Source organism: Myotis lucifugus, unplaced genomic scaffold, assembly GCF_000147115.1.
Source record: "Myotis lucifugus unplaced genomic scaffold, Myoluc2.0 scaffold_194, whole genome shotgun sequence".
Lineage (NCBI taxonomy): Eukaryota > Metazoa > Chordata > Mammalia > Chiroptera > Vespertilionidae > Myotis > Myotis lucifugus.
The window spans coordinates 619,513-634,342 of record NW_005871242.1 but is presented as its reverse complement, the minus strand read 5'-3'; the positions used below and the strand labels follow the sequence as shown (position 1 = coordinate 634,342).

At 43.8% G+C, this 14,830-nt stretch overlaps 1 protein-coding gene across 1 annotated transcript in view; it reads left to right on the top strand.

Annotated features, from left to right (window-relative positions):
- Positions 1-1,041: 1,041 nt before the first annotated feature.
- Positions 1,042-14,830, top strand: part of PSD3 (pleckstrin and Sec7 domain containing 3) — a 414,114-nt gene continuing 400,325 nt past the window's right edge. Inside the window, exon 1 of the mRNA XM_014462866.2 lies at positions 1,042-1,175. Coding sequence (XP_014318352.2) covers positions 1,101-1,175 — 75 coding nt within the window. The 5' untranslated portion in view covers positions 1,042-1,100. The remainder of the gene's footprint in view (positions 1,176-14,830) is intronic.

Here is a 14,830-nt window from a genome sequence, read left to right as displayed (position 1 = left end):
TTTAGGATGAAACAAATAGCATTAGTGTTTTCATTTCAAATATGGGGAGGAGAACAGTGATGAAAAAGGAGTCCCGTATGACACAAGGTGTGACAGGCCAAGCCTTGGCCATCCCTGCCCACCCCTCCGTCCCAGGTCCTTCTCCACCAATCTGCTTGTTTTTGTGATTCTAGGAACTGGGTGCAGAGTCCAGGCCCATGGCATCCCAGGATCATCCCTGATCCTTGCTTCTTGAAGATCCCCCCTCGGCGCTGAAGAGGTGTCATTTGCATCCTCAGGCTGTTGCTGTTGGTGGAACCATGGGGCCACCGAGTCATGTCTGCCCACAGCGGCTGGCGTTTGCATCCCTGGGCACTGAGGTCTGAAAGGCGACCCTGGTGAGGTCCAGCCCAACCCCTTTGGAGGAAATGGCTGAGCAGCCTAAGCAGCAGCAGATGAAAACTTCCTTCCTCTTCATCCAGCTGCAGGCCGCCCCTGGCAGAGCTCTCCCCGCCCGGTCTCCAGCAGCGACAGCCTGGACCGCAGCCCCAGGGGGCCCAGAGGAGGGACACATTCTCCCAAGTCCCAGGACCGGCTTCTTGGCAGGCCAGGACCTCAGGCACACACAGGGCTTGGCTGCTCCTCCCTCGCGGCTGCTGCAGAAGGAGGGCCGTGGGACAGAGCCACCAGCTGCTTTCAGTTGCTCTGCTCGGAAGCAGGAGAAGGAGGGAGAGGAAAAACCCCAGGATCTGGATGTAAGGAGGGGTGGCCTTTGCGGATCCGCACGCTGCCGGCGTTCCCTGGCCCCGGCCTCCAGGAAAGTTGGCCGGCTCCAGCTCCTGTCATGCAGACCTCCTAGCCCAGATGCCACCATGAGCAATGGAAGCAGCAATCCCTCCCTGGGCCGGAAGCCTTGGCCGGTCATTACTGCCTCCCAGGACCCATGGGGCGCAGAGCCTCAGGCTTGGAATGCTTTGGGAAACTCAATTCCACAGGCCACCCTGGCCCACGCTGCTGGCAGGGGTGAGAGGGTCGAGCTGAGGAGAGGGACTGCCACCGGCCAGGTAGCCCCGAAGAGCTGTAAAGAGGACACAGGTACCACGGTGCGGGCAAGGAGGGCAATGCTCTACAGATACCGTCCGCCCCTTCAGACCAGCAAGAGCTACCCGGCCCCACCTACCGCTCTGCCTCTCAAGGTAAGGAGAACTGTCTTCAGAGAACCTCCATGCATCACAGGAGAGGTCGTGATATGGAAAAGTTTCAGGAGGTAATAGAAGGTGGACTGGGTCAAATCGGGGCATGTAGGAGAAGTGTGGTGAGAGCTCTGGGGATGCTGGGGATGCTGGGGAGTTCTCCTGAATTCCCCAGGCCCCAGCTGTCCCCACGGGAAGAGAGAATGAACAGGGAGGACAGAAGTGCCCACAGGGCTCCCAGTTCCGCACCTTCGCTCTCCTTCCATTCCCGATGGGCTACATCCGTACTGCCGGCCACAGTCTTCCCGGGCCTGGCTCCCCCCTGTGCGCTGACACCTTCCCAGACACTAGCAACATTTTGTTTGCAAACAGAATGAGTAACGATTTCCCAAGGTTTCTGCCAAAGATAGAAGAAAATCCAGGCAGAGCAGTGCATACTTTGTGAGGGAGACCAGACAGAAAGACAGGGGAGGTGCCCAGACATTTACTGAGCCCTCTTACACGCCAGCCATGGTGCTAGGTGTTTTCTTTCATCCCATTTATCCTCCTAACTACCCGGAGAAATAGAGTCTCACAACCCCAATTTCAGATAAGGAAATTGAGAAGTGGCTCCGCAAAAATCCTCCCCTCCTTCCAAACAGGCAAGGCCAGAAAGGTCACTGGAGAATTAGGGGAGGTTTTGTGGAGGTTTCCAGAACTTGCCCTTCTAAGGCGCCCTTCCACCTCCCAGCCCTCCCCTCCCCACCCGCCATGGATGTGTAGCCCTGGACATGAGCCTCCTACCTTCCATTTTGCTCTGGAAGGGAAAGGGTAATGCTGTGTGGTCTCCAGGGTCTCTTCAGCTCTATGGGCTCTGCCTGTGATCATGGCCATTCCACCTCCTCATCATGCTGATGCCTGAGCCCAGCCTGCCTTCTCCGCATGCTGATGCCTGAGCCCAGCCTGCCTTCTCCGCCCAGCTCAGGTGTACCGCTCCCAAAATAGGTGGACACACACAAAAATGATGCTTTTATTTTCTCTTTCCCAGTAGCACAGACATCCTTCTATACTTTGCACATCTCTAGGAGATGGGGGTGAGGGTGAGGAAAAGTGTGTGTGGGTTGGGTTGAGTATGTGGAAATCGGTGAGGAGGGGACTCTCAGGGAAGTCACAGGAGAAATGGAGGGAATTCACAACATCAGAGAAGGAGCCTTCCTGGAGCTTGGAAATGCTGCTGTTTCACCTGGATTCCGTGGCTCTCTCCTACTTGCTTCTACATACCCCCCTTCTTCCTCTTTCTCCTTTAAACAGGGAGCCAGTACAGCCACAGATAAGAATCAGAGAGAAAGAATGAGCCCAAGTTTTCTTCAGAAAGGAATTCTTGGAAGAAGAGAGATGCTAGCATGCTCCCTTAAGAAATAGTTTACATTCCACCCCAGATCTTGTATCTCTCGTTTCCTACAGAGATTGAGGAGGAATGGCGTGCCCATGCCTCAGAGACCAGTCCCTGTCTGCGAGGTCACATGGTAGTTGATTGTGTACTTGAAAGCTGCTCTGATGACCTGAAAACAGCATCTTCCCCTACTTTCCCTTCCTGCCATCCAAGTAGAAGCCAGAGCTTCAGAGCTGTTGCCATTTCTAGAGGGAGAGGTGTTTTAGGAGTGGATAGATTTCTGTCTTGTCTGCAGAAATCTAATAGGCCCCCAGCCATCTAAAATAAGGATTGTGCCCTAGCTGGTTTATCTCAATGAAGAGAGCATTGGCCCTCGGACTGAAGGGTCTCAGGTTTGATTCTGGTCAAGGGCACATACCTCGGTTGGAGGCTTGATTTCTGGCCCTGGTTGGGGTGTGTCGGGGAGGCAACCAATCAATATGTCTCTCTCACATCAAAGTTTCCCTCTCTGTGTCTGTTCCACTCTCTCTAAAAATCAATGGAAAAATCAGGTAAGGGCTAACAATAAATAAATAAATAAATAAATAAATAAATAAATAATTGCGAGATTCCTCGCTAAAAACTTAGAAACCCCAGGTTCAAGTCTAACCTTGAGCAACCCACCAGAGCTCCCAGTTTTTCCATCTGGAAAACCTGCCTCACAGTTGCTATGGAGATTTGCTATGGAGATCAAGTGTTGAGCAATTGAAAGGAACCTTCAGCAGCCCTGTCTTAAGGGAGAGAAGAGGAGAAGAAAAATCAGTGGGACACCATGGGAAGCCATCAGTAGGACCAGGGAAGCCATGGAGCTAAAGGTGTAAATGTAGGGTGGGTCTGGTGAGGAAGCAGGGCTACCAAAACTTACTCTTAACCTTGCTGGTCAGATGTTGTGGTTCCCTCTTCCTGGGAAGGAGGGGAGCTGGGAAATTAGTACCTTCAGAACCACAAGTTCTTTAAATGCCTGTGGCTACTATTAACCAAGTGACTTCTGCATGGTCCTGGGTACCTGGGAAAGTAGCAAAATCAACAGAGATAGCTTTTCCATCTGCCCAGTTCTGAACAGATGACAGTGTCCTCTGGATTTGATAGATTAGTGTATGAGAATTACCCAGTCCTCTCATGTTTTGGAATTTAGCTTTAGGAGTCACAGGAAAGTGGCAGAAGGTTCATGAAAAATGTCTTTTTGTCACTATGAATATGGAGGCCCTTAACTACCCATCGTATGACCTTTCACTTGATATACTCAGGAAGAAATGGACCAATTATATTTATTAAAGTGAAATGTTGGAAGCAAAATCTGTTCCTACATGTGAATCATAGTATTGATACTTTCCTAGCAGGAGAATCTGAATCTTAAGTATAAATTCTCTTCTCCACAAATGCTCCAAATGGCCAAGTGTATATTCTCACTTTTGAGACAAATGGGCTCCTTAGTGAAAATTTGTCGACTTACATCCTTCCAAATATCATAATGAGTGATTGCCATGGATTAAATTACTTGGTTTTTAATTTATACTATGACTGGGCTCTGGTAAAAACAACTACCGCGCTCTATGACCGACACAAGGCGTCCAAACCTCAAAACTGCGAGGATGTACGTTGTTATCATCCCCATTCCATGGATGAGGGGACAGATGCTTGAGGATGGTCAGCAGCTTGCTGAGACCTGAGACCAACACTTGGCAGCTCAAGACTGAGTTCTTCAGCCTCCTCTCACTGTCTTCTGAGAGGGTGAGATATCCTTGGAAGTCAACCCACCATTTCCTAGGCCTGGTGGTCTCTACTGCACTCCGACTTTCTCTGGTGGAGAGGCTGGGAGAAAGACCCTCAGGAGTTTCAGGTCTAGCGGCCTGGCCTTGTGTGAACAAGCACTAGAAGCAGTGAAAGCCTGGAGTTGGAGGTGTGGAGCTCCAGCTCTGGTGATGCCTCCTGCGGGTTGCAACATTTCTGTGGTGAGTCTGTGAACCAGAACATGTTCCATGGTCTGGGGCCAGAGCCTGCCCTCAGGATTTCTTGGACCCCACATTCTGCCGCCTCTCAGTGGGAATGCCAGGAACTGACAACGTGTGACTTGAGTTTGGGACTAAAGATAAGAAGCCCATATGAAGACACAGATGCAACTCGGAAGGGAGGAAAAAGCTTTCTCTTCAATCATTTTGGGACGTTTACAACTTTTTCTTTACTAGTCTTCATCTCTTACATACTTCATGTTTTGAAATAGTAACAACTTTTGGTATGTGAATGACATTAGAAAATGCAGTAAAAATATTTTTAAAATTCCCTTCCAAATGCCATTTTCACAAACCCCACACAATTTTCACATGTAGCTTTAAATTCCCAGGAAATTTTACATCTCTGTTTTTGTCTTCCTTTTTCTCTTCCTCTCTCACCTGAAACACAGTGAACTTTTTGAGTTTTCATCACCAGCTTCTAGGAGTGTTCAGGGTTTAGAAGACAGAGTTAGAGTGAGTAAGACAGACAGGAGTCCAGGAGAGGCTTGGTGTGTGAAGGAGACAGGGATGGGTACATGATTCCTTAAGGCAGCGATTTTCAGCCTTTTTCATCTCATGGCACACATAAACTAATTACTGAAATTCTGCTGCACGGTAAAAAGTATATTTTTTGCCAATCTGACAAAAAAGTAGGTATAATTCTGATTCATCCACACTGGACAACTATTGTTGTATTGGCTGTTGTCATTTTTTTATTTGATAATCTAAGGGACAAGAGGTCAGTGTCCCTGAATAAATAGTCAGGTATTGCATGTTTTAAAAATTCTTTCGACACACCAGTGTGCCTCTTGCGGCTCACCAGTGGAAACTCCCTGCCTTAAGGTAATGAATAGGAATGCAATGTAAGTCTGTTTGCTTAAAAACAAGCCCTAACAGACTAGGGAAAATTGTTTTAACTCTGTGTCTTGGATTATTTTGCCTTAAAATAAATCCAACATCTGAAACATAAGGCTGTAAAATATAAACCTGTTAAAATTTTCATACTGTTTTTATTTAGAGTAAAGGTCATGGGCACTGGGATTAAAGAGATAAAAATTAAATCTGCTTCTGCCAACTAACTAGCAAAGTGGCCACTGGCAACTCCATGAGCAAAGCTAGGCTATCTTGTTTGTTCTCTGAGGTCTTTCCAGTTCTGACATTCTATGATGTCTATGAGTCTATGAATCCAGAAAGGAAATAAAACCGTTTAATGAGCCCGGCTGGTGTGGCTCAGTGGTTGAGTGTCAACCTAGGAATCAGAGCACAAGCCCGAGTTGCAGGCTCAGTCCTGATTAGGGGGCATGCAGGAGGCAGCCGGTCAATGATTCCCTCTCATCATTGATGTTTCTCTCTCTCTCTCTCTCTCTCTCTCTCTCTCTCCCTTCCTCTCTGAAATCAATAAAAATATATATATATATATATTTTTAAACTGTTTAATGAAATAAAAGCATCAATTTAATTTATCTACCTCAGGTTGTTTCTAAAGATTAATTATTTTGCCAAGTGACTTCACTATGAGGAAGCTACATACTGGATAGGGCGAAAGTAGGTTGTATTGTTATTTATTAATTATTGTATTATTTTCCATACAAACAACTGTAAACCTACTTTTGCCCCACCCTGTACAATGGGCCAACTCGCTCCGGCAGATCTTGGACTTCAGTGGGGAGCTAGGATGGTTCCATACCTAAATGCACAGTGCCTGGCACATAGCACGCACTTAACAATTAGTTGAATAAATGAACGAATGAACCTTTGAAAAGGTGATTAACATTCATTGATATGAAAGAGTCAGTACCTTCTTTGACCAATAACACAAAATCCCCACCACAGAATTTTAGGGCCAGAATTTCAGTCTGTCTGTCTGCTAATGATTGATACCTCCTCCTTTGACTGGATTCCAGTTGAAATAAATTTCGTTCTGGAGTTGAAGTTTGATCCCAGGTACACTTAACCCCCAGGAAGAGGTCATTTATCTTATTTAGGGTAAACACTTAATTATATAACCAAGCCTGTTTGACTTTTCAGGCCTGTCATAAGTTCAGAAACTGTTCTGCTCATAAAACAGCATTCTAGATAATTCTGTCTTTATATTAATTCTTCTTGGAGAGCAATTTAGAATTTTTAAATTGCAAAGCTTATCTTTATTCTACACTGCATTGGTTTTGGCCCAGATGTTTTGATTTACCACTTGAGTGAATAAAGCCTGAGATAGCAGGATGGGTTTCAGTTCTTTTTCATCCTGTGATTTGCCTTGGCGTTCCCATGACAATGTTCTCTCACTCTTTTTCTCTCCTTACCATTTCCTTGGATAGTCACACGCAGGAGTCTTCTGGATCCCTGCATAGGTGCTACCCTCCTGGAACTACATGCACCTCAGCATTCTTGAGGGGAAGAAGAGAGCAGAGAGCAAGCATGTGGGCCACTTTAAGTTGTGTGTCCTGTGCCATATAGAAAAGCAATTGGAGTGAGAGCTTGGACTTAGGACTTCTAGCCCTTCCTTTGATTCAAGTTAGCTAAGTAAGGGCAAGTCCTTTTATTCTGGATCTTAATTCCTCATCTAGGGTGTGAAAAGATTGGACTGTGGATTCCTCTCTCCTAGCTCCATGATTCTAAATTCCTGCCAATCCATTTGTGCCTGTATTTGTGAAAACTCAACTGAAACTATGGCTTTTAATGACAAATTTCTAAAAGTCCATCATATTTTGAAGTCACTGCTGGTGGGAAACTATTCCTCCTCCAGTATCCAGAGGATAGATAAGAACTAGACTATATTTTAAAACATTTTATGTCAATATATACTCAATTTTCTAATCTTTGGTGTTAATTTTTTTTTCCAAAATATTGGTAGCATTAGTCAAGTATTGGGTTTTGCCTGAGAGATTTGGACAAAAAGACTAAATTGAGTTTTTTATAACTATACAAAAAGGAATTATGTTTTATTATTCTCCAATATTAAAAGGAAATGAATTGTCTTTAGTCTCAAGAATCAGTTATTCAGGAAAGGGAATATTGAAAATCAATTCCACTCAGGAATTAAGACCTCACTCAGCTAGTTTGAATCAGTTCCAACAGATTGTCTCAGTTTAACTTTGAAGTTTTGTACCCTTGAACAAAAGTGTCTTCTATCATTTGTAGATTTAGTTAGGAATCTTGGTTATATGTAGTAGAAACCCTCAAGTCTACTTAACCCCAAATGAAGCTGATTCGTTAGAAGGAGAACACATGTGTGTAAAGGGAAGGTCTTGTAGAACCCAAGGACAGAGGGCTCCAGAACACTCAGGTTTCTCTTTTCATTTCTACTCTCTATCGCCCTCTGCCCTTCTCAGCAGTCTTCTCGGAATCATTCCTTCTCTGTGTGCACATCTGCTTCCTCCAGTCCCTACTCCACAGGGAGGGATATGGCCACTCATAATTCCCAAATTTATATCTCCTCTCTTTAGAGACAAGTCAACTAAGTCAACATAGGCACACTTCCCAATTCCCCTGAGAGGAGGCTCCTTGGTCCAGTGCGAGTTGGGGGCCCACCCAATCTATGGTGGGGGCCAGGGTTAGATGCAGCTCACATGGTTCTATCAGGTTTGCTGAGAGCCAGAGCGGGTTGTAACCATGTAAATCTTGGAAAGGGGCAGTTTCTAGAAATGAATGGGATGTGACGAGGAGGGGAGCAAGTACGGGCAGCCAACCCAATAAGTGACCAAAAACATTTTCAGAGAGGGGTCAACTAAAATGTATAAGATCATTGTTTTGTCTAAACGTCCTGTCTGAGTCCTCTCAGATTTTAGGGAAGCCAGTTTTTAATAGTCTTTGGGGAGATGTTTAAAAGGCGTTCCCTAAACTAAGCAATATAGTAGAATCAAATTAATACCTATGTGGTCTATAAATAGATTTGCTTTCCAGAATCTGCTATTGGTATTGATATGGTAAATTTTCTCTTTCAAAGATTGTTTTCCTTGTAGACTTTTAAAGACCATAAATGCTACAAGACTTACACAAATGTGAGTCCTCCGGTGAAAGTGGGGTGCTATAGTAAACAGATTGCCATCTTGGACTCTGCATGCGATTTCTTCAACTTTATAGCAATGCACTGCAACTCCTGACCCAGTATTGGAGGTCAGCACAACAGCAAAAAAGTAAAGATAAGCCACGTTTCTTGAACTGGTTTATACCTATTTCTTGAACTAAACCTTATCCACAAAGAACAAAATGTGGGCTAAAGAAAGAATGGTGCTCCGTGTGGTTAGCACTGCTGGGCTAGTGCGGGACGGGACTGCGTTTTTCGGAAGCCCACTTTCCTTCTTTCTTCAGGCTCAGCAGCTGTGGCTCTCTTTTTTGGCTGCCCTTTGTGTTGTGCATATTTCCTGTGATTATATTTAGTCAATGTTAACTTTTTGGAATTTAACTTTCAATTTTCAGGATGTGTCATTTTTTTTTAATTAACCTTTCAATTACCAGGTCCAGATAACGCTCCCAGGCATTATTCAAGCATTTATCATTGGAAAATCCCATTTTATCTGCAAGGAGCTTGGGTTACTCTTTGTTGAGTGGTCAATCTGATGGTCTGATAAAGTAACAATCAGAATGTCACCCTACTTGTCCCATGCCATAAGCAGCGAGACTTCAGGAGAGTTTGTTTATATACATTCAGTCTTTTCCTATAAAGGACTTCAAGTACCCCACAGCTATAGCACAAATAATAACTTAAAATAATGGTAAAGGTTATTACAGTAGTGATAAGGAATCAGTACTAAGAAATTATAAATCAGGGTTGAGGTGAAGAAAAGAGCAGGACAAGATCAGGAGAAGAACCCCAAAGAACATGCCATAAAGGCCTACAGAGCTGGTGTGTTTCAAAGTCAACGTAAGCCATGTACTTTCTAGCTCCCCAAGCTTAAAGTGACATGATTAGTTAGCTACACAGTTCTAATTGTGAGAAGAGGGAGGGAGGCAAGGAAGGAGGGATGCAGGGAGGAAAGGAGAGAGAAGGAGGGATGAAAGGAAGGAAGGAAGGAAGGAAGGAAGGAAGGAAAGGAGTTCCTTTAACATGTGCCACAGGAATTCATTCTCTTTAAAAAATGGAATTTTGCTTGCCCTTTAAAATAAGAATTAAAAATAACATAGTGGATAAAAACTTTTCTAAGGAGCAGTTAGCATTTGCTATTTCCCTGTTTCCTTAGACATATATAATACGATTTTCTTGATAATTTAAGTAATCACTATAATAGCGATACTGTTTGCTGGCAACTTTAGATCTGTAACACTATTTGCTTCTATACTTAATAAACCCCCAAATACTCGGCTCTCTGACTTCTTTTTGCTTTTTAGTAATTTTACGTTTTCTCTGTGTCGGCCTCTCCTTTCTTGCTGCTATTAGCATGTTTACCTCTAATGTACTTCTTTTAATCCACCATAGGCCAGGAAACTAGACAACAAATTTGTTTAAATTGTAAGACAAACTTGTTAATTATGTAAAGGAAAAGTAAAAAGGGGTTAAGTGGCTCATCTAGCATAAAATCTCATGAGTTTTACTGTGGATTGTTTTAGCTTCTGATTTTGTGTGTTCAGAGATGATGCTTTTGACTATGACTATGGTCACATTCAGATGAAAAATGTTGCTGAACAAATAACTTCTGGGTTCATTCAGTCCAGAGATGTTTCTTAACCACCAGCTGTGTGGCAGGCACTGTTCTAGGCACCGGGGAAACAGCAGTGAGTAGGACAGATGAAGTCCCTGCGCATACATTCTGCTAGGAGCTGGAAATGATAAACAAGTAAATAAAACATGGACATCAAACTTCAGATTGTGGCAAGTGCTTGGAAGAAAATAAAACAGGGAGGAGTGATGAGATGAATAGTTTATGTGATGAGAGAAGGTCTCATGGAGAAGGTGAATGACATTTGAATGACAGGCAACAGCCATCCATGATCAGGTAGGAGAAGGTCCCTGGAAGGAGTTAGCAGAAGAGTCCCATGTACCTGTGGGATTATCAGCATAAATTATTGGAAAAGTCAGGGCCATTGGTAGGGACAGACCACACAGGGCCTTATTCTCAGATAAGGAGTGTGAATTTTATTCTAAGTACAATGGGGAGCCTTTGGAAAGTTTTAAGCACTAGAGAAACACAGAAATTAAGGGAAGAGTGGATGCATTTATGATCCACTTCCCTTTATTCTGCAGATTAAAGGATTTACTACCCCTCCCTCCCACTTCCTAATCTTGTTGAAGAAATTTTGAGGCAAACCACTTAAATCCTCTGAACAATAGGGAGCTCTAATTTTTTCCCCTGAAGTTCTTCAGTTCTGAACTACAGGTATGATAAAGTCATGAAGGATTAAGACAGGTGAAGGAGGGAGAAAACTCCAGTTACTCAAGGATTAAAGATTTCCCCCAAATGAACCTTTATTTTAATGATAGGTAATAGAGAAAATCCTTCCGATATTTATAACCTCAAAAAGTATAATTTGTTGCAGTGTATAATGTTTAGAAATTAAATAGAAAAACTATTGTTTATCATTACAAAATGCATTACAACACGTTTTCCCTCTCGGGAGCACGCCCACGCCTTTCTTCCCTCACAGGTGTACAGCACCTAAACTCTAAGGGCCCCCACGAGACTTGCAACCAGGGGAGCAATGGGCCCCAGCAGCTCATCCCAGGCTAACCCCCTGAACCTGATTCCCAGTGAGCCAAAGCAGCCCCACCTAGCCTGTCTCCTGTTGCTTCTTCTATCCTAACTAAGCCCTTCCTTGTTGCACTGTCCTCAGAGTTAATAAATGTATTCTCAAAATCAAAAACAACGACAACAAAACCAACATATCATAGGTGCTCCATAAGCATTTCTTACCTTTGAGATCACCCATGGCAAAGCCGCTCTAAATGACTTTCTTTTTTACTAATTCCTTCAGTTCTTTCCTCACACCCCTTCGTTCCTCCATTTCACATTTGTAAGGCATTGAACTGTGAGGCTGTCCAGGCTGTTCACTTGTCAAGCAAGGGGTGGTTTGGCACTGTTGGCAACAACCCAAAGCAGAATAAAATTTCAAGCTATTTTGGGGGTTATAAATAGTAGTGTTTTATGAAAATGTATTTCTCTTGTGGCTTAGCCTAATGTTTAGGGAGTTCTTGGGTGGGCCTGTGGCCAAGGAATTAGAGTAAAATTTCTCTTTGGCTGAACTTGTTGGCCTAGTTTTCTAGATCTACTCTGTGAATAGTTCCTGTGAGTAATGTCCCCTCAACAGTGATAACTGTTCTCCTAATGAACCAGCTTATTCCATGCTTAAACAACCTACAAAATAAATGCTTTCAACTTAAATAAATCATTCCTACTTTTCATGCCATTTTTAAAAAGCTAGGCAAAATCCTTTCTCTTCCTTAGTCTGTTTTAGTAAGTGAACTTTCTCTTATAGTTCTCTGCAAATTGCCCGTCCACTGCCTTTTTATGCTGTTTGTGAACCACTTATGGCTGGCTCCTTTCTGCTCATTTATTGCATTGTCTTGTTGTTTGTAGCCTCTGAGGCCCTCCGGCGGAAAAAAAGCATCACATAAATCCAATTAGAAGTAGTTGCGGGAATTATACTATTGACTATGTAAGTTACTTTAAGCACCGTTAAAAGAATATAATAAATGTTTCTTAGGTCCTTTACAAAGCACAAAATAGATGGAAGGTCCATTCCCTGCTTTCTACAAGCTTGAAGTCTAAGGCAGGCAAACATTTAGGCAAAGAGGCACTTTTAGACATATACAAGGAACATCAGCAGAATAAGGACAACGTTTACCTCTTGTGTAATGATCAGAGTAGGCCTACAATGGGGTGATGGCTGAATAGGAAAGTTGTGCAAGTTACTATCTGCACATCCTAATATGAGAAGTCACCATCTCTGTTCCATTTAGTTAGGGGGAGATTTCTAATGGGATGGGCTTCAGAGGCCATGGGAGTGAAGGAAGGAAATCTTGGTGGCTTAATAGAATGTAAAAAGGGTTTCACTTGAGTTCAGGAGCGAATTATATAATTCATTATAAAGAAACATAACAACTATGTGATCATATATATATAGAGCGAGTGTTTTCCAAACTGAAAATTAAGATTCTAGCTTAAAAATATATATACCTTTTATTCAAAAGTATAAAAAATAAATTTTAAAAAGTAAACTACATTTATTAGAAAGAATAAAATATCATAAAAGTCATATATTTTAGCAAAAACAGAGAGCATCATTTAATACAATTTTGGAGAATTTGAAATCAGGCCCAGAAAATCTTTACGGGGAGTGCCAGGTCTGTGCATTAGAGAGTAGCATTCTACTAGACCTAGAAGATTTTCCCTTATCCTGAGAGATTTCCTTTCTCAGGTGGCAGGTGATGATGGCAATTGAATAAAGCCACACTGTGAGGCGTTGCTAAGAGACAACAGAAACACAGGACTGATTCCTGGAGGCTTGATCAAAGTCAGCGAATCTGAAGCTATTTCCTGGTCAGAGTGTGCAGGGAGGTGGGGAGCAGAGGTTGGGCTTGGGATTCTTCTTTGAATGAGGCTCCTTGTACAAGGATTGAAACCTTGCCGTGGCACAGGAAGAATCCTGCTTTTTGGATAGTAAATCAAAGCAGGTGATCCAGGTTGGGAGCAAGTAGAGTGTGACCGCTGAACAAAAATGAGGTATAGTAATTTGTGACACGCTAACAATATATCAATTCACAACAGTAATGATGTTCGGTAGGACAAGATGTCTCAGGGTCTGGGCAGTTCTTACCAAATGCTATTCTTGCTGAATGTTAAAATGTAGCACAGTATTTTGCAGACACAGCTGTAAACAAGATGGGCTTGACAGGAACCCAACTGGATAAGTGTAGACAAACTGCAAAGAAGAAATCAACATGTAATTAACCAAATCCTATATAATAAAACCCTAATATGCAAATTGACCAAACAGCAGAACGACCAGTCACTATGACATGCACTGACCACCAGGAGGCAGATGCTCAATGCAGAAGCTGCCCCTGGTGGTCAGTGTGCTCCCACAGGGGGAGTACTACTCAGCCAGAAGCTGAGTTCACTGCTGGAGAGCACAGCAGCGCTAAGGACCCCTTGGGGGATGTCCAACTGCTGGCTTAGGTCCGCTCCCCGCAGATGGACATCCCCCAAGAGGTCCCGGACTGCAAGAGGGCGTAGGCCAGGCTGAGAGACTCCCCCCCTCCCCCCACCCCGTGCACACATGTCATGCACCGGGCCTCTAGTAATGTATATAAGCAATGGCCAAGCCTTCCTTCCAGGAGACAGAACTTTGCATGTGAATCCGCTGCCTCCTTTACTTGCTGTAAGTAAATAAAACTACCTAACAACAACCGCACCTCATTCTTGAATTGAGTGCTCCAAGCGATGAAGCCCTTGAATTCGGTAACAGCAATGTATAGATTGGCTTTCCTGCCTCTTTTCCTCCCAGACAACATGATTGTTAATCTTAGGCCTCTTCTCATAAAGACCTGACAATGAATTTATAACATTAATTTCCCTCCCTTCGCAGGCTTTCCTGGCCTGTGCTGCAGGTGGAAGAGTCTTTGCCTGATGCAAAAATGGGTTCCTATTTATTAAGAACAGGGAAAAGAACAAAATAAGTTATTCATGAACTATGCAGCAAGTATCAAAAGCCATCAACACTCTCAGAGAAAGAGCCATTTTATTATTTGTAACAAAATCACACTAAATTCTAGCCCCAAACTCCCATCCTGCTGGACTAGGAAGGAACTCAGTCTCAGATATTCTCAGGGTTCTCTGTCCACTAAAGTTGGGCCAAGGGTCAAGAAATTTCCATGAGATGAGAGCACTCGTGAATTCCTGGATTCACCTGCTCCTTCAGCACATGTCAGCATAGCACCGTGTCTAAGAGCACAGGTCCCGGAGCCAGACTCCAGGTATGAGTCCTGGCTCTGCCTGCCCCTTCCCGGCTGGGCAGCCTTAGGTAGGTTACTTAATCTCTCTGTACCTCAGTTTCCTCCTCTGTAAAACTAGAGGTTAGGTGAGTACGTACCTGATAGAAAATAAGGATTAAGTGAGTTCTAATAGGTAACAAACTTGGAACTATGCCTGGCACAGAATATGCAGTGGCTGGGGAAGCTTCCTGCTTTGATCATCAGTTCTCCATCCCCCTTAACCTTTGCCAAACTGCCTCCCATCCTAGGCTGTGAGCTCTCTGATAGCTCCACTGAGTCTGGCGTCTGGATGCCCTATGTGCTTCAGGAAGAGTAACGCCTGAGAAGTATA